Raw genomic sequence first — 21,049 nt, forward strand, 5'->3', positions numbered from 1 at the left:
TGGATTCAGCAGATGTTCATCTCCCCCCTCCTTATTTTTGTTTTGTTTTGTTAAAATTCCTGTAATTTCTTTCTCCTTGTGCTTCTTGGATCATTATTGCATTTATCCTTAACTTTATTTCTGGGCAAGATGACCTGAAACCAAGCCACCAGAGACTCTGGGGAGGTTTGTAACAAATAAACTAATGAAAACATCCATTCTGACCTCCCCAAAAGGTCTGTATCCAAAACAAATGACAGGAAACACACTGTGATACAGCGCATTCTGGGCAAGCCCCTCTCTCCTTGTTTTTTAAGAGCTCAGGAGAGAAAAATATCTCTTTGCAGTGATATTTTTCAGCTTTTCGGTCTCCGTGAATAAATTGAATGTACAACTGAAATGCTTTGGGTGCCCAGGTCATTTGAGAACAGATGCACATCTGCCAGTTGAGTCAGAAAATGCATTGATGCAGCACCCTAAACAACTCTGCTGTGCTGTCCTACGTGACGGTGGATGCGAGCCAGTCTTCTGTTCTCTGTCAACAGAGTGTTTGACGACTCAGCCGTTTAACAACACTGGACCAGATAACAATCTGGATGTTGTAATCTCCCTGCTTGCTTTTGGGGTCTATCCCAACGTCTGCTACCACAAGGAGAAGAGGAAGATTCTTACCACTGAGGGGCACAGTGCACTCATCCACAAGTCCTCTGTCAACTGCCCTTTCAGCAGCCAGGACATCAAGTATCCATCGCCTTTTTTTGTTTTTGGAGAAAAGGTAAAAAGCCTTTGAATTTGTTCTTGTTCATGTGCTGCCAAGTTGTCTAAAAGGCTTTCAATGAAGAAACCATAAGTAAAAAACTACACTGTGCAATATTTAGCTTGGTTTTGGTCTTTGTTGGTGTTTTTTTCAGAAAGTTAACCTCATGTGGTCGTGGCGTCACTCAGCCTCCCAGTAGCTCCCAGTCCACCAGATTTAGTAGAAGCAGAGCTGCACAGAAAATTCCTCTGAGCTTTGTGAAAGCGGCCAGGTCATAAGGAAGATAATAATTTAAATCTTTCTCTAAGAGATTGCTTTAGGAACTCTTTCATACGAATTAGACATCAGAGAATTTTTGCCCTCATTGCTTCCGCTACTTAGGAATCCAGAAAGAAAACAGGAACGTGTGATGTTATAGCAGTGGGGTGCTCCCTTTTTGGCATGCAGGTAGTTTGTCATCTCCCGAGGACAACTCCCGTTTCCCAAGCATCTTATAGAAACCCTGAGATGCTTTCCCAATGACCCTTTCCTCCGTTTCACTAGTGGTGTGGACTCACTAGTTGCTGAACATTTACACTTCAACCCCTGTGTGCTCTCGCGTGCTCCGGCGATGGCCATCAGCAATGCAACTGCTCCTGCTCACCCTTCTTTCAAGGAGCGAATAAAGGGAATGCCTCTGTGTTGGACGTAGCCATGAGACGGTTCTGGGGCTTCCCGCCTGCTTGTGCTGCCAGGGCAGTTCCTCCAGCGCAGCGATGGGGAGGCCCTGACGTGCTCTGGCGCCTGTTGAAAGCAGCCACGCACACCACCTGAGTTTCTGCTGCCTGAGAAGTGCCGTAAAGATGTTTTTGAGGATAAGTATCAAATTAGCAAAGCCTTTTGCTGTAAGGAGAGCCTCTTAAAATCATAGCAGAGGGGATACTGCAGGCGTTTCTTTTTTTTTCACCTTGTCTACACTGGTTATTTCAGAATTATGGTTTATTTGTGCTGATTTTTATATTCTCAGTCCTTTCTGCTGACATGCAGCTTGTTTTAGTAAAGGCACATAAAGGCTTTCATTGGTAATAAATGGAACTTTGACTCCTCTGGGCACTGGCTGGGGGTTCAGCTTGACCCTCAATTCCCACAGACGCAGGGCAGGGCTGTGGTGAGGCTTGGCCTCTTCTTCAGCCTTTATGTCAGGATCCCGAGTGGGTCAGACCTCTGATCTGCCTCGAGCACCTCCGTGCGATGAGCTCCCCTAAAAACACCAGAAGACTTTTGAACTGAAAAAGCTGTGCTTTGTTAAATCAAAATACACGTGGGAAACTCCGAGTGGCTAAGGTGGTGGCTTACGAGTGGCTGAGACGGCACCTGAGTGAGACAAGGGTGAAGGAAGGGTTTCTCTGCAGCTTTCTCCCTACCCGTTACATACCCGCTAAAGGAGAGTTTCTCTCTCAGGTCTGGTTGTTTCTGGCTGCGTGTGGCGGTCTCTCTCAGACCTGCAAATTCCCTGCCAGAATTTCTGCTCTGGGAGTTTTTCTTTTGTGCATGAGTAGTAACTTCCAGGCAGGAGCAAAGCTTCTGCGTGAGGACAAACAAGTACAACGGATTCTGCCCATCGTGCTGCTGTGTGAAGAAGAACAGAAAGCAGGGAGAGAGGCAGCTGTCGGGGTGGGAGGCTGAAATCCCAAGTACTGCTCTTCAAAGTGAAGGGCAGTAACCCGTGTAGTCAGTGCCGTTATCTCTGGCTCAGGTCAGCAGCTCGTTACTGTCAAAGTGCTCCTTTCAAGTTCAGGCTTACAGTCTTGTTTCTATAAAACAACAAAGAGGGTTGCAAGAACATGTAGCAACTTCCAAATCTGCATATGTGGGACGCTACTAAAGCAACGTGAGCTTTTCAGCTCAGTCCCAGCAGTGCAGAAGGTGGGAAGATAATCCAGCTGTGTCTTGGTCATCTTTAGGGTGGCAAAACAGGAGGTGGCTCTTGCAGAATGTCAGCTGCATAATTGCAGACGTGCAGTCATGGAAAAATGCTTTTAAATGGCAGGTAGTTTTGGTGTTTTTCACATTAGCCAGTGCTGAATCCCTGTAAAATCCCCCTGCGTTCAGTTCTGTACACCTCTGTGCTATTATAATTTCCTGACACTCTACCTCAGTTTTTTGGGTGCTGTTCTTTTTGTTTTACATGATGCTCTGATTGCAGCGGCCAGCAGAAGGTGTAGGGCTCTCTTTCCATTTCAAGAGTCGTATTCCTCTTCCACCTGCAGATTCGAACGCGAGCCATCTCTGCCAAAGCGATGACTTTGGTGAGCCCGCTGCAGCTGCTTCTCTTCGGCTCCAAGAAGGTCCTGTCGGATGGGGAGATCGTTCTGGTCGATGACTGGTACGGACCTCGTTAGTGCTCTGGTGTTCTGGCCTGTGAACGAACACAGGCCGAGGGGGAGCGGCTGCTGACACAGACATAAATGTCCGGAGCACAGGAATCCTAGAGCAAGCCGTGCACTGCAGGTTAATTGTGAGGGCATTCCTTTTGTTTCCTGGGAGGAAGGGAGGGGTTTATATTGGCAGCACCGCTTCGTGCAGATTATCTGCTTAAATTGAAAACACGATACCAGGCACTTTCCATAAAAGCTGCTGTTTTTTCCCCTTTAACTGGAGAGGGAGTAAGAGGTACTCTGTATTTCGGACGTCCTCTTCAGACAGAGGCTGAGAAAACCTTGGGTTTAAGCCTTGGAAACAGCCTGAGAAGAGAGATGCTAGGGATTTGTTGGTTGCCTCTGGCAGCTCGCATTTTATGGCCATGACCAAATACCATCTGGATGTCTGTTTTTCCTCCTCCCAGCCCTCGGGGCTGGTAAAATGGAGGTGAAGAATTGCTGAAGCTTAATTCAGTAATATTTTTGAGGGTGGCCTGGAGCGTCCAAAATCTTGAGGAACCCCATGTTTTTAGTTCACTTTATATTTCTGTATCTGTTTGGTGCTAGGGGTTACATACTGGTATTGTCTGAGTGTGTTAAATCTTAAGACCACCTTTAAAGAGAAGAATCATTATGTTTTAACGATGCCCAATTTTAGGGATCTTGCAAATTTGCCTTCGGAATTTCATGTTCCTTCATTGACAAATAAGAATTTCAAAGATGAGAATGTAGGTTTCTGGCAGCTCTCAATGGCAAGAGAACAGAACACACAGGTCCTCTCCTAGAAGTCATCGTACATCTAATATCCTTCTTTGTGCTCTAGGATCAAGCTGAGGATGCCCCACAACGCGGCTGCCTGCATCACCGCTCTGCGTGCTGCGATGGAGGCTCTTGTGGTGGAAGTGACTAAAGATCCGGAGATCATTCGGCAGCTGGACCCAGCGCATGAGCGAATGCTGAATGTGATCCGTCAGATCTCCCGTCCGTCTGCCGCAGGCATCCGCCTCATGGCTGCCAGCGCGAGGTTAGCTGCGCTCCCTGGGCTTGTGCAGCCTCTGGGGCAGCGGGAGCCGGAGCGGAGCAGGTCAGAGCTGGCGGCTCCACTGCTCCCTCCCTGCACAGTGGTTGCCCAGAGTTAAAATCACCAGGAGAGCCTTGTCCCGAGTGGACAGGAGCTTCGGGCTTTCCAAGTCAGTAATCTGAGTGTAGGTAAAATTGTTGTGTTCAGGTTCTGACATGGACAGACTGCTGTCTGTTTCCACAGGAAGGACAAGCAGCTCTCGGGAATAAAAGCTGTCATCACCTCTTCCAAAACACAGTGACTTTTAAAATATAATCCAAATTTATTTTGGGCAAACCCATTTATCTTTGTCTCTGGAAATGAACCGGATATTTGGCTGTGCTTGCCCCTTGTTTTCACATCTTGCTTCCGAAGCAAGGAGAAATGAAAACACCTGCGGAGCTCCGAGTAATTCAAGAAACAAAACAAAGAACAGCCCCGCTGTACACTTAACTGTGTTTTTGAGGAGGAAAATAAGGACCATCATGCTCACATAAACAGGAGCCAGGCTCCCTACACATTTCTGTGAGCGGGAGAAATGGGATTGAGGGGAAAACTTTCTGTTCTGGGTGTCGGCTTGCCTGAGATATAGCAGAGGGGCTGCTTATGTGGCACAGCAGGCCATCCCCAGCTTTCCTGAGGTGGAAAAGGTGCAGCCATGCAACTGTAATTCCCAAACTGTCTTATGAGGAGCGGCTGGAGGAGCTGGGGTTGTTTTGCCTGGAGAAGAGGAGGCTGAGGGGAGACCTCATCACTGTCTACAACTGCCTGAAAGGAGACTGTAGAGAGGTGGGTGCTCGTCGCCCAAGTGACAGGGTGAGAGGGAATGGCCTCAAGCTGCACCAGGGGAGGTTCAGATTGGACATTGGGAAAATTTCTTCACCAAAAGGGTTCTCAGGCTCTGGCAGAGGCTGTTCAGGGAGGTGATGGAGTCCCCATCCCTGGAAGGGTCTAAAAGATGAGTAGATGAAGCGCTTAGGGATGTGATTTAGTAGGGGGCAGGGACAGTTGGACTCGATCTCAAAGATCTTTTCCAACCCAGGGATTCTGTGATTCTGTGTGACCAAAAATAGAGCCGTCTTAACTGAGTATCTTGGCAATTCGTTATTCCTGTAATACTTAAAAGAATGGAATCCATACGATTGCATCAAATATGTAATGTTTCTCTTTGCCAGGTTCGGAGATGGTCCTCGCCCCCCCAAAATGGCTCGCTACGACAGCGGAGGCGGCTGGGGTGGTGGTTACCCGCGGGGCTCCGGCTACCGGGGCCGCGGGTACGGTGGCTACAGCTACTCCAACCGGCGCACCGGAGGAGGATACCAAGGTAGCCCGGGGAGAGGCTACGGAGGGAGGGGAGGCTATCATCAAGGAGGAGGGTATCCAGGAGCAGGCGGCGGCTACAGAGGAGGCTGTGGGGGTCCGGGCAGGGGCAGGTGGTAGTTACAGGAATTCGGTGAAGTCTTTCCATTTTGGCAAAAGGGTATTTCTCTCCTGAATCCCTTTCTTGTTGTTACCAGTCTGTTTTGCCATTTCAGTTCCTTAGTGCGAGTACAGCTCTGTATCATATTGTGCCCTTAGGGAATTTACTGCAACTTGTATGATTTTATTCTTAATAAAGAATTTGTTTTTAGAGACTTACGCTATATGTTTAATTTTGGATTTGGATTTAGATTTTGAAGCCATTTGTTGTAAGTTTTGGTTATAGGAGGTATGCGCATTCAGAAGAAACCTTTTCAGTGTCTCAAACCATCCCCTGCCAAACAAATTTCAAATACGGAACTTGGACCCGGTCAAGATTTTTTCTTTATTGTCCAATAAACTATTGAAAGAGGCTTTGCTGCGGTAGTTTTCTGTCTATGCCAGGCAGCACTTTGGTTCCTTTGCAGCCAGGCCCTGCCCTGGTGCTTGCTGCGTTACATGTTGTGGCACAGCAGCTGCTGAACTCTTCTGCTGATCCAGGTAATGTGGGAACATGGAATACCTTTTTCAGGACTGATGTGATGCTGCTTGTCTCTGCACAACCTGAAGCGATCTCGGAAGTGGGAACCGTGCCCTTCACCTGAGGCAGTGTTTATTTACGTTGCTACCCCAAAATAGTCACGCTTCATTCTTCTAAATGCATGTGAAAGAGCAATTCCTTAATGAGGATTCATTGAAATTGCTGCCTGTGGATTCCAGACATTGAAAGCTCGGTTGGCTGCCTGGTGCTTGCCAAAGTGTATGGACACAGAGAGGATAAAGAGCCCTCCACCGAGGCGGGGTTTCCTCCGTGTGGCCCTGGGAAGTGGCCTGGAGCAGGAGCAGGGGACGGGCTACGCGCAGGTACGGATCACGCAGTCAGGCTGTGTTGCGCAGGAACACCTGTTTGCATTGGAAGGGACCTTAAAGATCATCTAGTTCCAGCCCCCTGCCATGGGCAGGGACATCCCACTGGATCAGGCTGCCCGTAATGGCTTTAAATTAGAGCGGGGAGGATTTAGATTAGACATTAGGAAGAAATTCTTCATGGTGAGTTCCTGGCCCAGGTTGACCCGAGCAGTGGTGGCTGCCCCATCCCTGGAGGGGTTCCAGGCCAGGTTGGATGGGGCTTGGAGCAACATGATCTGGTGGGAGGTGTCCCTGCCCATGGCAGGGGGGTGGAACTGGATGGGCTTCAAGGCCCCTTCCAACACAAACCATTCTGTGATATCCAGCTATGAATCATAGAGCTATCTTTGATATCAAGTGTATCGGTGCTCATTTGCAAACTCAAGTATGGGATTCAGTTGGAGCGTGTGTCTCCTGCGTCACCTCATGCAGTAAACTCCACAGTCCTTCCTGCAGATGCAGACTTTTCTGTAGACTGAAGAATGGTTGCTCAATGCCATCATTACTGAAAATGTGGTTATTTTTCTTCTCCAGGAACAACCTGTTCTGGAATCAGAAGGAGTTGACATGAAAAGATGTGCTGTAGTGTTAGCCACCCTCCCTTTCCACATCTGTATTTACTGCATCCAGACAAACCTTGTGTTCTTGGCTTGGCCCTCAAATGTTGAGTTCTCTCAGCTGTGTTACTAACACAGAACTGGAAACATGAAGCAGATTTCTGCTGCTTTTTAAGAGATTTATACTTAACTAATTTCAATATCAAGCCTACAGATCTTAAATATGCTCTGCTAAAGCTGTTTCCTCTCTATTACTGGGCTTCGAAAGCAATCGGCATTTAAAGAGGAGGCAGGAAAGATGGGTTGAGGTCTGCATGGACCAGAGCTGAAGGGGGGCCCTACAGCATGAAGCTGTTCAGGTGTTCAGCCCTGCCTCAATCGTTGTGCGGAGACGGGGCTGGAGATGCTGGGAGAAACTCAGGTGAACTTGGGGGAGCTGGTGTTCCTGCCACAGAGTCCTACAGCTTCACTGAAGGTTTCGTTGTTCTGATGAGATCTTGGTGTGTGGTAGGTCCCTGTTGCCACAGTTTCTTTCACCTACATAGTCACCGCCAGCTTTTCCCTGCATCTGCCGTGGTAGATTCTAGGACGTGGAATAGGATACCGGGGATTATCGGGTATGGTTACACCATTCTGTGATACTTGCTAAAATTGTTTTTGTTGAGGGTACTTTGGTGTTAAGTTCTAGCTAAAGAAATTCCCTTTTTAGAGTAAAGTTGTTCATTTACAAAAAATGTTCTAATTTATAATTATTTACTGTTATTTACCGTGTCCGGAAGACCAAACAATGTTGCCTTAATATTGATGGCTGTGCTGTGAGGTCCCACTGGTTCTGGTAGGTTCACAGAGATGGATTTGGTGACTCTGAGATGGCTGCGTTTCTCGGGTACAGCTCAATACCAGGGCCCTGTAAAAGATTAAATCAAACTTCTTGTTGCTTGTTAAGAATATGAATGAGTTCTTTGGGTACCGCCGGGTGTAATAACATACAACATTGTGTCGGTCACACTCCTGTGTTGGGAGTCGCTGGTGGGATGGATCTCGCAAGGATACCCAGACCTGAGGGCTGCTCAGGTCGTGGGCTGCGGAGGGGAAAGGTGACCTGGACTATGGAGCACCTACAGATTGCACCTTGGCTAGTTTTATCTGTGTGTTTTCAGGAGTGTAAAGTGTGAAAATACTGCTTAAAAATATTTGTCTGGGATCTAATATCTAGTGAAACGTAACACCTGAGGTGTGTTAGGGTTGGAGCTTGGGCTTTTGATGCCTCAAATGGCTCATGAGGGCATTTCAAGTGTTACAGGTCTTGAGACCCACCTCACTCAATGACCGGCCCCAGACTAGATGGAATAAACCCAGATTAATCAGCTAAGTTTTGCTAATTCTCTAGGTTGTGACCTGAATCTGGAAGAGCCGGGAGTGAGCTCCAAACCACTGGCTCACGCGCACACCACGCTCGCATCCAAACTGTTTGGATCAGTTGGGACAACAGATGAGTTTACCGTGTGACCTTTCACAGCTGCCATCAAACGGTTCCTCCTCTTCCCTTAGGGCTAATGCAGACGTTTGGTTTGGCGAGCGGAGCTGGCAGGCTGCTCGCAGGACTAGCCAGAGGCTCAGCAATGCTTCTGGAATGGAGTTTGGCTCTCGCTCATCGCTTGGGCAACGCAGCAGTCGGCCACAAAAGAAAAGAAAGAGAACAGGGTCAAAAAAACCATCCCACCTTTGTGTGGGGGTCTGGTGCGCTCGGGTAGGAGAGACGCTTGCATTAGCCCGACAGGAGCCAGGCGGCTCTGCTGCGCGGGGAAACAAGGTGATGGAATAACAAATGGGTTAAGCCACGCTAATCAAAAAACCCAGACTGCAAATAGACACTGGTGGATCAGCGTCTTCATCCTGCACCAGTCCTTCCCACAGCAGAGAAGAAGAGGGCTCACCGAAGGAACATCCAACTGTTTCAGCCCAGGAGAGGCACCGGGGAGTCTACCAGCCTTGGGAGCAGCTCTGGTGCCCCGAGAGGTTCTCAGGCCCTGGCAGAGGCTGCCCAGGGAGGTGTTGAGTCACCGTCCCTAGAGGTATTTCAAAGATGAGTGGATGAGGTACTTAAGGATATGGTTTAGTGGCAGATACCTATGGTTGGACTCGATGATCTCAGAGGTCTTTTCCAACCTGGTGATTCTATGATTAAACTAAAAATCAATATTTGTGAGCACAGCATCTTCCTGTAGTTCTTTCCAGCCAGAATATTTTTGAGTCCACGATGTACATTAAAGAAGTTGGCTACATCGAGTAGCTGTAGTAACCAACATCTACAAACAAGCAACAGAAGCGGATTTAAGCTGTCCTAAATGCTGGTTTCCGACTTTACATTTTAAAGGATGGTTCCTTTCCTCGTAGCCTGTGACTCGTACGTTCAAAGTTATCTAAACAATGCAAGGCACTTACTTAGCTTTCCCACACTATATAACTTACTTTGGGTTGCTTCCAGCTTCGATGGAACCTTCATTTTCAGACTGAAACCTTCGAGGTTCAGCCTTGGCAAAGGTGACCTTCAGACTCTGTGGAGACTCTCCGACAGAGACCCAAGCAGGAAGACCTACGGTAAAATTAAATACGGACTCAGCTCTGGTTTGTTTTGTCCCAGGTAAATGATTTCTTTCAGGAAAGCAAGTTTAGTAAAGCCAGATCTGCACAGCTGACTGCGAGGAAAGGGGGAGTTAAAGATCGCTGTAAGTAAGTGAGCAAACAGATGTGAACGCGTGGTGGGCGCAAAGGCATGTGTGTATAAAACCATTTATACTAGTTGTGCGTACGCTAACGGAGAGGTCACTTCTAAAATGTACCCAATTCTCACATCCAGCGATTTTAGCGTTAAACTTTTGGAGAGAGTTCAAAGCGATCATAAAGTATCCGAGGCCAAAAATAGGTCTAAGGAAAAGACTTTATCATTCTCCAAGAAAAGGCTGGGAACTTCATCTTGAGCTGAAAGTGTTTATATAACAAAAGTCTTAAAAGAGCCATCTTTCTAAGAAAAGAAGAAATCTCTACTGACAATGTGCTGCGCTTAGTAATGCTCATTTTATCCCACAGGAAGATAACTTCCTGCACCGCCAGAGATCCGTGGTGGAATTCTGTTAAATCCACTATATAGGTCATCAGCCTCCTGATTTTAACATGAGTTTTCATGGATCCTCAGGATGCACGTCATCGTGGATAGCATCAAGAATACCTGAGGGAAGTGGCCAGAGAACTCATCTCAACAAGTATTCCAGCAGAAGGTGGAATTACATCTTCTGAATTGCCGATGAAATGCTCTGGTCTAGTCTTGCCGATCCTGAGCCAGTTGTTTTCTTTCATCTTCAGTGTTTCCAAAAGGTATTTGTCCGTCGCATTGCTGGCACCCTCTGCCTATAGACTGTCATCTGCTGCTCTGCTGTCGTATGAACCAGGTGGTATCTCGCCCTTTTAAGACTGGTCCAAAGCTGCTCTTGGCAGCTCTGGGACTGTGGATACCTCACAGTGGTGCTTGTTCATCGCTGGTAATCTTTCCTCAAACAACCATTTACTGGGGAATTCCAACTCTACAAACTCCAGGAAATGTGAAAAACGCAGAAATTTATGGTGTATGGCTCCAAGAACCGTAACATGCTTGGAAGAGTTTTGAGGGCGCTACGCAGCGCCCTGGTCTGAAGGACCGTTATAGTTCAGGCTGGAACAACACAGCCAGCTGGCTCTCTGTCCTTCTTGTCAAGACTGGCAATCTTTCCATCCAGGTCAGACGGCACGAGGGCACGAGGCAGGGCACTGCCTGCCCCACAGCCCGTCTCTCAGCTCCTCTCATGCTCTGCTGTTCTGAGTTGCTGCGTCCTACAACACAGAGTCTTCATTACTCGAGACATTCCGCTGAACGACAGCAGCTGTTATCAGTACCTTTCATCAAATCTGTTCTTTCTATTACAACCTATGAAAACCGTTTTGTAACGTCTCAGGATAAACCTGTACGCCTCATCTCCCGAAAAACACAGAATTTGTCCGTTGTTGTTGTTAACACCAGTCAGTTTATAGAGAACTAGCGTTGACCGCTCCCTAAATGCCCCAGATATATAGCAAAAGAAAAATTAATGGTGTGTTAATGACCTGATAATGAGTATGAAATGTTTTTTTCCAGTGCCCTCCAGCCATGGAGGACAGCAAGAGTTGCTCTCCTTGCCGAGAGCAGCTTCCAGCCCCTCTTGTGTGATGCCGCCAGGGCTGCTCCTCGCCCCATCACACGTAGCTCCGTGAAGCAGGAACACAAGAGAAGCCTCCAAAGTTCTCTCACATAATTCGTAGCAGGATGAACAATTGCTTCATTGAGCTGTCTCCTGTTTGTGCTCTGGAACCTGAGTGGATTGGCAATCCTGACTGCAGGATGCAAGGAGAATAACACACTGGGAGAACATCTGCTGTCCCAGCTGTGACCTGGAAGGAAAGTTGACCGTGAGTGCTTGGGTTCAGCATGAGAAAGATGCTTAACTGTCCGTTGCACACCTCAGAGGACTGGTGAGGTTAAGTGTGGTCTTGTTTGTGCAGCACTGTTCAATCTGTTTTCTCTGTTTGGAAAGTCAGATGTTGCTAAACGGACACCCGGCCGTGCAGCTTCCAGGGGTCGAGCAGTTGGCGTTGCCTCTGGTCCGGAGACATGGGATTTGTTAGAGCCGTAGGCACTGGGGTGGGCACTGTGGGTGCCACAGTGGAGCTGGAGGTGAGGTGAATACAAGAAAAGGCTTTTAAGCTTGACTTCTTCTACAGGTTAAAACACCAGGGAGGTCTCCTCCAGCTTGGCTACTTTGGGTCTTACAGCCTTAGATCCAGCAGGGCAAGGAATATCTGGAAGAGATAAACATGAGGGAGGGAAAGACAATAACTTTCAATGTTTTCCCAAATCAGGGCAAGCTGAAAAGAACTGCTGGTGATTATCTGGAAGCTTTAGCACGCTTTCAGAGGCCGTGTGGGGAATTATGTTTATATTTTCATCCACGACTTGGAAGGGAGTTCCCCAGAGGGTCACCCATCTGGTGAAACTCCTGAAATCCCTTTCACCCATTATGCGACCGACTTCAGGATAAGGAGAAACACAGGCGGTTCAGGAAAATGGAGGAGAAGCTGAATATGTCTGTGGGTTTGTGTAGCCTCAAACAAGGGTATAAAAGCCATCAAAATGGTATCTGGTGGTGTCTGATAAACCAGTAGCGTTCAAGCATCGGCCTTCCCTACCAGCGGACGTAACCAGGGGTGCTTCTTAGTTCTAAATACAGGAAAACGCAGGAGTGAACAAACTTGTACGGAGCATCAGGTACTGTTTCGGAGCTCTGGGAGCTGCACTGAAGCGTTGGTGAAAGTGGTATGCGAGGTATGTATCGCTGCATAAAGATGTTTATGTTCTGGAGCCTTTTTGTTTTCTTAACCTTTGAAGTTAAACAGTTGGGGTGGCAAAATCTTGGTTGCCACAAGCCAGTAGCTGATGGGGAGGTGTGAAATGTGCTTGGAGAAGGACTCAAGCCCAAGAGTGGACTTTCTAGGTTAAAAAAACCCACCACGAGGTGCTGTTTTAAAGAGCTTTCTGTGAATTAAAGCCATCAACAAATAGCTTTTGAGAAGCGTGTTCTGGTGTCTAAATCTCTGATGTCTGTTCAATGCTAATGAAAATAGAACGGCCTCTCCCGGAGAGGCATCTCCGTCTGCGTGAGAGCGCGGGAGTGGGAGGGATTGACCCCGTAAACGCGTAGCCTCTCCTCCCTACCCTCTCCTGGTGCTTATTGGCAGTTAACCCATCGCAAGCAGTTACAGGTCATCGTTTAATAACTGAACACGCTCGATCTTGGCTTTAACTTTTTCACATGAATTTTCAATAATGTCTTTGTAGCTGGAGGCAACGGGTCGAAAATGAACTGTCAGATAAATGTTGCAGTTGATCTACTCAGATAAGTGCTTTTAATGTAATTAAGTTCTCTGATGTAATGATTTTCCTGAGCTCCAAAATGGAAGAAATGAATAACAGTAGAAAAGAACATCCCTTTCCTATTCTTTGAAGATCTGACAAGGGAAAGAACAGGACACAGGGCTTCCCGTGCCTTTGCAATCACTGCTTTTTTTGTGAGCGTTTGACTTTGCCTTTCTGGTATTTCTGTGAACTGAGCATCAGGGATGAAGATGTGGGTAATATGTTGAGGCTCCCAGAAGCAAAATGCAGCTTACACCTATGGAAATTTTGGTTTTTCTTACCTACCGAATTCTTATTTTAGTATAATTTCAAGTGTTCTCTTTAGGTACCTTGCTACTGCTACTTCAAAAAGCAAAACCAGCAGACATTTAGCAGGAAACAATCTATTTATAAGACACTTTAGACTTTTCTCCATTGTTTATGGTATCTACCGATGAGTTTAAAAATGTCATTTCCTTCCCTAACCATCTTAATTTTTCCTTTTGCTTTGATGATCCATAAGTAGCAGTGTGAGTGTTTACACAGCATTTCGCATGCTTCAAGGTAGGAAGATAAATTCTCTTATTAGTCAAAAAATTAAGGACCCAGAAGGAAATGGGAATTCGGTTCCTGCCAATGAATGAGGTTCTAGCACTCTGTCTTATGGATCAGAAGTGATCCGTAGTCCCTGCAAAATCAGGGTATCTTCCAGTCCCGTGATGCCTTTGGGTGATGGAACAACCCCCTGGTTGTTGCATATTTATATTCATCCGAGTTCCTTTTATGACTGTAAGGTCATAAGACTTAAGGCTCCCGAGAAGTGGTGGTGTGCCCTCTTGGTGACTTGGTAGGGTAGACACAGCCCTGGCCACAACCTCGAGCCTTCGCAGACTTTCCCACAAGTCCCAGCCTTCTGGGTATTTGGAGAATCTTCTGTTGACTCAAAGAAAAGGGAACAAAGAGTAGGACATCAGAGCACTGGCGTTTCTCCCAGCTCTTTGGATGCTCTTCAGAAGCTGCCTATAGAATCACAGAATGGTTTGGTTGGAAGGGATCTTAAAGCCCATCCAGTTCCAACCCCCCTGCCGTGGGCAGGGACACCTCCCACTGGCTCAGGCTGCCCAAGGCCCATCCAACCTGGCCTGGAACCCCTCCAGGGATGGGGAAGACCCAGAGACACCTGTTATTTATTTATTTAGCACCAACAGGAGGCTTTGCAATTGCACGAGAGAGAGGAGTCATAAATCCCGACATCCTAGAGTCAGGGAGAGAAAAAGAAGAAAAACAGTAAAGTAATGATAAGTCAGTAATGGTACTGTGTTATCCCACTGAGATGGACTATCTCCTGACCACCACCTACTGAAGCTGGAGCACCTCCCATATGAGGACAGGCTGAGAGAGTTGGGGTTGTTCAGCCTGGAGAAGAGAAGGCTCCCAGGGGACCTTAGAGTCACCTTCCAGTGCCTGAAGGGGCTCCAGGAAAGCTGGAGAGGGGCTGTTCCCAAAGGCTTGGAGTGACAGGATGAGGGGCAATGGGGATAAACTGGAGAGGGGCAGATTTAGACTGGACATAAGGAGGAATTTCTTCACCATGAGGGTGGTGAGGCCCTGGCCCAGGTTGCCCAGGGAAGCTGTGGCTGCCCCATCCCTGGAGGTGTTCCAGGCCAGGTTGGATGGGCCTTGGGCAGCCTGAGCCAGTGGGAGGTGTCCCTGCAGGCAGGGGGGTTGGAACTGGATGGGCTTTAAGGTTGTTTCCAACCCAAACTATTAATTGATTCTATGAAGCGGAGGTAAAGACCCCCTGGAAAAGTTCAGTCTCAGTAGATGCTGCGACAGCCCATGGCGAACAACAGGTTTGATGTGATTAGCAGGAGCAGCGACGTGCTAATGGGCATTAGATGTTTTTATAATCAGGAAGGAATGTTTTAAGTGCTCTGCCAAGGAACAGGAAAAAACTCAGCTACCAGTCAAGGTGCTGGTGGGAAGGTCAAACCACTAGACCTCTTTTCTGCTAAAACAAAATCACCATTCCTTATTTTGCTGTAAACAAAACTGGTAGCATTGTCAAACACGTAGCGTTGTCAACCTTGACTTTTCCGCTGTTTGTGATTTTGCAAAACCGACTGGTTTTTCCCCCACCGAACCCGCCCGTGGCATGTGTCTCGTTATCCTTGTGCTGGGGGAGGTTTTGTGTTCATTTTTAGCTGAGAGTGATTTGGATCAAACAAAAGCATTAGGGAATAATACAGTGTGCAATTTATATCAAAGCCGCTGTCGGTCATGGTGACACTGTTCTTTCTGAACAGTAGATCAAGGGATTGATGTTTGACAGCGGAACGGTCCTGGTACCCAACCCAAGCTTTCAGTGTTCTTGCGAACATCTACCTAAAGACGGCTGAGTTACCAATCTCTGAAAATTGTAGTTGGTGTAGCTTTGCGGAGACTTTGTAGAGCTTAATGGCTCTACTTCCGGAAGATTCTGTTCATTCCAAGTATGGTTTTTTTGCTACAGGGGCTGATTTTCCCTGAATCTATTCTTCTGCCTATTTAGTCGTTGGTGGCAGCGGTCTCCGAGTACAGAGAATGTCTCTTCTGTCCTCTCAACTGGTCTTTGTCCAGCAAGAGGCAAAGCAGGGGAGAACATAGTGAGCTGTAGGGGGACCAAGACCAGCGAAGGGGGACACTGACAGTCAGAGCAGGTGTGGGTCGACCCCACAGGCACCTCTGTGGGTCACACTCCTTGTAGCTCCTCACCACTGACAGCATGCTCCAAGTCATGCAACGGAGAGGCAGCTCTGTCCATGTGGGAGCAGAAGCAGGTTGCTGAGGAGCTGTAGGGGGAGAAACAAGAAGTCCAGGGAGAGCAGTGAATCTCCAGATCCCAAAATTATGTGCTAGTGTTGCCATCCTCCGGGTGGGCATCCAGGTATGACCCTTCTGGCCTAACAACAAACCACAGTGCAGGTTCCTCGTCAAGACGTTGTATTTGTGTCTCTCGATGGCCATCGTGTATGAGGAAAAAAAGGGTTTGCAAATGATAAAACAGCGATGCGTTTAACTATTAATGAAATAGTGATCACAAGGAGACTGATGGGCAGACTGTGCTATAAAAAACCCAAAACAACAGGTTGTGACCATAAACGATAGTTAAGAATTAACTGGGAAGAAAATTTCAGCCCTGTTGGCACTGGTCAAAGTAAGTTCTCGAACTTTCTGTTGAAAACAATCTTGGGAATTCTGCTGGAATTGCAGGAAAGCTATTTGTTAAACAACTTCATTGTGGTCACATGGGTCGACACCCTTCCTGGTGAGATATCTGTGGCCACCCCCAACACGTGCACTGCTGGGGTGGCATTTTATCAGGCTTGGAAGATAGTCCCACTGGGAATGTTTTGCAGTTAGCGTACACAGCCCCAGCTCCCGCACGTGGAGGATTTGCATAGCTATGCGAGGCAGTTAAGAACACGGCTCAGGAGAAATGGATCTGAGTAAACAAATTCTGCTCTATATGCTGGAAACCTAAATGTTGCTGGAATTTTTTTGGTGGCAGAGCATCCATCAGCGGACCCTGTAGAGTAAGGGTGAAGGTAGCACTGAGCATGAGCGTGTTCTCTGTGATGTCTCTGTGCTACAGACGTAGTACCGTACAGAAATCAGTGTAATGAATTCATCCGATGAGCTTTGTCTGTGTATTGATGGAGATTGGCAGTGCTGGAAGGGAAGAGGAGAAGCGCTGAGGAGTGTCACATTTCCGTGAAGCCCACTAGATGATTCCAGGCTGAATGCACCCATCCATGCGCGTCCCTTTCCCAACGCTGTCATCCGTGGGCTTTGCGGTGGTGGCATTGAGCAGGTGAGTAGAGGGCTTGCAGAGGGGAAGGAGGTGTTTCCAGGGCTGGTTCACATCCTCTGGTGGTACCTCTGCAGTCTGACACCTGCGAGATGGGGTTGCTCACATTCAGCACAGAACTACACTGCAGAATGAAAAAGAGGGAGAACAGGTAAAAATCTTATCTACAGGAACCGAAGATTACCAATTCCTTTCACACACCCCACCAGACATCCGTTAACTCAAATGGGTTTTGGTTCGGATGGGCTGTGTTTGAATCCGCAGGGGGAAGATGAAAAGCTGCACAGTCCTTTCATGTTTTAGTTTCGTTTCAGCCTATTTCTTCACAACATTACAGTCTTAAGGAGAAAAAAATGAGGGTGCATCCCAGACCCACTTCAGAAAAGAGAGAAAATAATCAGCTTATGTCTTTCCTTACTCCCGGGGCTGCAGAAACTTGTAAGCAGCGGATTACCTCTCATAATCTTAGAGGTGGTTTTTATTCATCTGCCCGTAGTTGCTGTACGGGATTATTTAGGATAATCTGCAAAAGTGCCACTGAGAAAATCACACTTAAATAAATCAGTTTATGAAACACCTTCTGCTTTCACAGCTATTGGCTCTCTTTTTTTCAGTTCTATTCATAAGATGACGGTAACTCTGCTTCCAGAGTTCACGAGAGGTGTGAATATAGAGTAACTGGCAGAATTCTCTCATTTACTCTGTACTTTTACCGATAGCGGATACCTCAGACATTTACCCAACTAATCCACGTGCTCTGCACACCTCTCCTTGGCTGTGGGAGAACTTAGCTCCAAGCAGGATGGCTTAAACCCATAGTTTAATCCAGAAGTGCATTTCTGCATCCTCCTCTAACATTACACCTAAGCTGCGTTGGTTGCATTGCATGCAGCAAGAGATCATTAGATCCTGAACCTCATTCTTCCATCTGCAGTATCTATTGAAATGAAATGCAAAAAGCTTTGCATCTGCTTTTCTCTCCCGTTTTAGATGTGCCTCTCGGACCCTGCCTGGAGAAATGACGCCTTGTCAGCATCGTCATTGACACTACGCTGCAGCAGGGACCAGCTGGTAAGAACGGGGTGGAAATCCCACCTTGCGGAGCACACGGGCAGTTTGATCATCTCCCTTTGGGCACCAGGAAGATGTGACGGATCAGTCAATTAAAAATCGCAGTTGTTTGTGTGCTTCAGTGGGATCACAGATATCATCCCCGCTGGGACTCTGGGTCAAACTACTTAATCCAACTTGGTAAAACAATGGTTTCAACCGAGACAGATAAATAAGTAACCCTAAAGCTTGGCTTTTATCTTCATAAAAAGAAACGGCTCAGAGCATCTTTCTTTCTGTGTTCCCCCATGTGCTACTGGAGGTGCCAGCGTGGGGTTTTTTCATATCCAACTGTACAAGTATCTGAATTTTGACCCTTTTGCAGAGTCTTTGGTGAATCCGCTGACTTGCTTGTTTTCTCTTAAATGTTTCTGATTATTTGGTGACGGGGAAGTGGATGTCTGCTGCGATTACTGTTGTTTTCATTGCAACCGCTGAGAAGAGCAGTGGGGGCGGGAGAAGCCCCTGTGTGACGGAAGGCAGGGCAGAAAACTGCTGGGAATTTCATAGAAACACAGAATGGTTTGAATCAGAAGGGACCCTAAATATCATCCAGTTCCAACCCCCTGCCGTGGGCAGGGACACCTTCCACTGGATCAGGGGCTCCAAGGCCCATCCAACCTGGCCTGGAACACCTCCAGGGATGGGGCAGCCACAGCTTCCCTGGGCAACATCACCACCCTCATAGTGAAGAAATTCTTCCTTATGTCTGGTCTAAATCTGCCCCTCTCCATTGCCCCTCGTCCTATCCCCACAGCCTTTGTGAACAGCCCCTCTCCAGCTTTCCTGTAGCCCCTTCAGGTACTGGAAGGTCACTCTAAGGTCTCCTGGGAGCCTTCTCTTCTCCAGGCTGAACAACCCCAACTCTCTCAGTCTGTCCTCATACGGGAGGTGCTCCAGCCCTTGGATTATCTTTGTAACCTCCTCTGGACTCGTTCCAACAGCTCCATCTCCTTCTTCTGTTGAGGATTCCAGAACTGGACACAATCCTCCAGACAAGGTCTCCCAGGAGAGGATGAGAGGGGCAGGATCCCCGCCCTCCCTGCTGCCCGCGCTGCTGTGGGTGCAGCCGTGAACAAACGCTGGTGCTAAATCATTAGGGGAGGACTGAAAATTCAAGTGTTTGCTGCCCGGTGACGCTTACTGAAAACATTTTGGACCTGATGAAGCCCCAGTGGGTCGAGTGTCTCAGTGCAGAGGTGTGCCAGCCCCGGGCTGGAGCTGCTGTAGGAGGACGGAGACTGATTGTGCTCTTCATTTATTTCAGATTGCTTGTGCTGGGTGCACACCGTAGCGTTGCAAACATTCTTTGATCGATGGGTCTTTCTAAAAGAGCTCTATTTGGGGGGTGAGACTGCTCCGAGCCCTGAGCTCCTGAAAGCTGACAGAATTTCCTGTATGAGTTTCTTCTATAAAGGCTGCTTCCTCTCAGGTTTTTATGTTGCTTTCCTTTTTGGTTTTTCCCCTCCTTGTTCTTACTCTTTCCCCACTTGTTCTCACGAATTTAATCTGATCCACATACTTCAACAAAGAATTGGAAGTAATATCCTGTCAATGTTTACAGCTGACTTGATAAATCCGTAAGTTCTTCCCCGACCACCTCTTTAGTAAATAGAAAGCATTTCATGTCCTTGTGATCAGTGCAATTTGGGCAATAAGTGCTTGAAGGCTCGCACGTGCTTTTGGAGGAGCGGCTCTCTCATTTTTTCCCCATCGTTTCGCTGTGCCCACGCTCTCTGAGCTCAGCACAGTTGCGAACCTTACCCACAAATATTATTCTTATTTTACAGGTGGTTAACTGCAACTTTCATCATTGTTTGCCCATCCTAGCTATCAAGCAGCCCTTCCTTCCTTTCAGGCCACTCCTGATGACTCACTTCGAGGGAGTTTCCAGTCGTAAGAATTTATCGACCAAGGTATTTTTAGTGTTTTTCACCCTTCTAAGCGTAGCAAAGTTGGAGAAGTTACCTGGGTTCTCTGCTTTTAAGACACGGTTATTTTACACGAGGATGCTTTTTGCTGCATTGCAAGGAAAATGAGGTTTTTGGGGAGTAAGCTGCAATTCATGGATAGAGTATGTCAGCAGGTAAGACACTGAAAGGAAAGCACAGGTGATGTATTTATAAGGATATGAGGTTTAATTCTGGTTTCAGTCAGACGAGTACAGGTTTACTGAGTGAAATACGACTGCGCCACTCGCTTTGTCCCAGTGCTTTAAATATGTACAGCAGCGGTGCAATGGCAGCTACGAGTCTGAAGTGGGTTTTGATGGCAAATATCAGCAGATACCTCTTTCTCGGGATTTCTTTGCTAGAATCGATAACCTGCGAGCAACAGAAGGGCTTCACATAAACTGCTGGGGATCATACATTAAGAATCACAGAATCACCAGGTTGGAAAGGACCCATGGGATCATCGAGTCCAACCATTCCTAACACTCCCTAAACCATGTCCCTCAGCACTTCATCCACCCGTTCCTTAAACACCTCCAGGGAAGGTGACTCGACCCCCTCCCTGGGCAGCTGTTCCAGTGCCCGATGACTCTTTCCGTGAAGAATTTTTCCCTGATATCCAACCTGACCCTCCCCTGGTGGAGCTTTAGGCCATTCCCCCTTGTCCTGTCCCCTGTCCCTTGGGAGAAGAGCCCAGCTCCCTCCTCTCCACACCCTCCTTTCAGGCAGTTGTAGAGAGTAATAAGGCCTCCCCTCAGCCTCATCTTCTCCGGGATACACAACCCCAGCTCTCTCGGAAGCTGAAAGGTGATTAGTTAAAAAACTCAGGCAAATCGTTGGTTTTAGGGACTAAAGCTGAGTGTCTTTAAACACAAGAATTTTGCATTAAGCTGATTTTTTTTTCCATTATCCATGGGAACCTCCCACACACGGACAGACGATCGCATTGCTCCGCTGCGTGGGATTTATGGCAGATGTCCTCTGATCCTACTCAGGGTCCTTGCCCCTTTCTCACAGCGAGCCCAATCCTTCCCTCCCTCCCATCAATCCGCTCCC

The 21,049-nt window shown here is 47.5% G+C and overlaps 1 protein-coding gene across 3 annotated transcripts in view; it reads left to right on the forward strand.

Annotated features, from left to right (window-relative positions):
• DHX9 (DExH-box helicase 9) overlaps positions 1 to 12,731 on the forward strand; it is a 38,912-nt gene extending 26,181 nt beyond the window's left edge. Inside the window, exons 24-28 of one of the 3 annotated variants that reach the window (XM_054072485.1) lie at positions 525 to 754; positions 2,986 to 3,101; positions 3,959 to 4,159; positions 5,371 to 5,519; positions 11,288 to 12,731. In XM_054072485.1, coding sequence (XP_053928460.1) covers positions 525 to 754; positions 2,986 to 3,101; positions 3,959 to 4,159; positions 5,371 to 5,519; positions 11,288 to 11,403 — 812 coding nt within the window. In that variant the 3' untranslated portion in view covers positions 11,404 to 12,731. Of the gene's footprint in view, positions 1 to 524; positions 755 to 2,985; positions 3,102 to 3,958; positions 4,160 to 5,370; positions 6,049 to 11,287 lie in introns of those variants that run through there. The other 2 variants (XM_054072486.1, XM_054072487.1) reach the window with 2 other exon arrangements.
• Positions 12,732 to 21,049: the final 8,318 nt, after the last annotated feature.

The sequence above is a fragment of the Cuculus canorus genome, chromosome 8 (assembly GCF_017976375.1).
Source record: "Cuculus canorus isolate bCucCan1 chromosome 8, bCucCan1.pri, whole genome shotgun sequence".
In the NCBI taxonomy this organism is placed as follows: domain Eukaryota; kingdom Metazoa; phylum Chordata; class Aves; order Cuculiformes; family Cuculidae; genus Cuculus; species Cuculus canorus.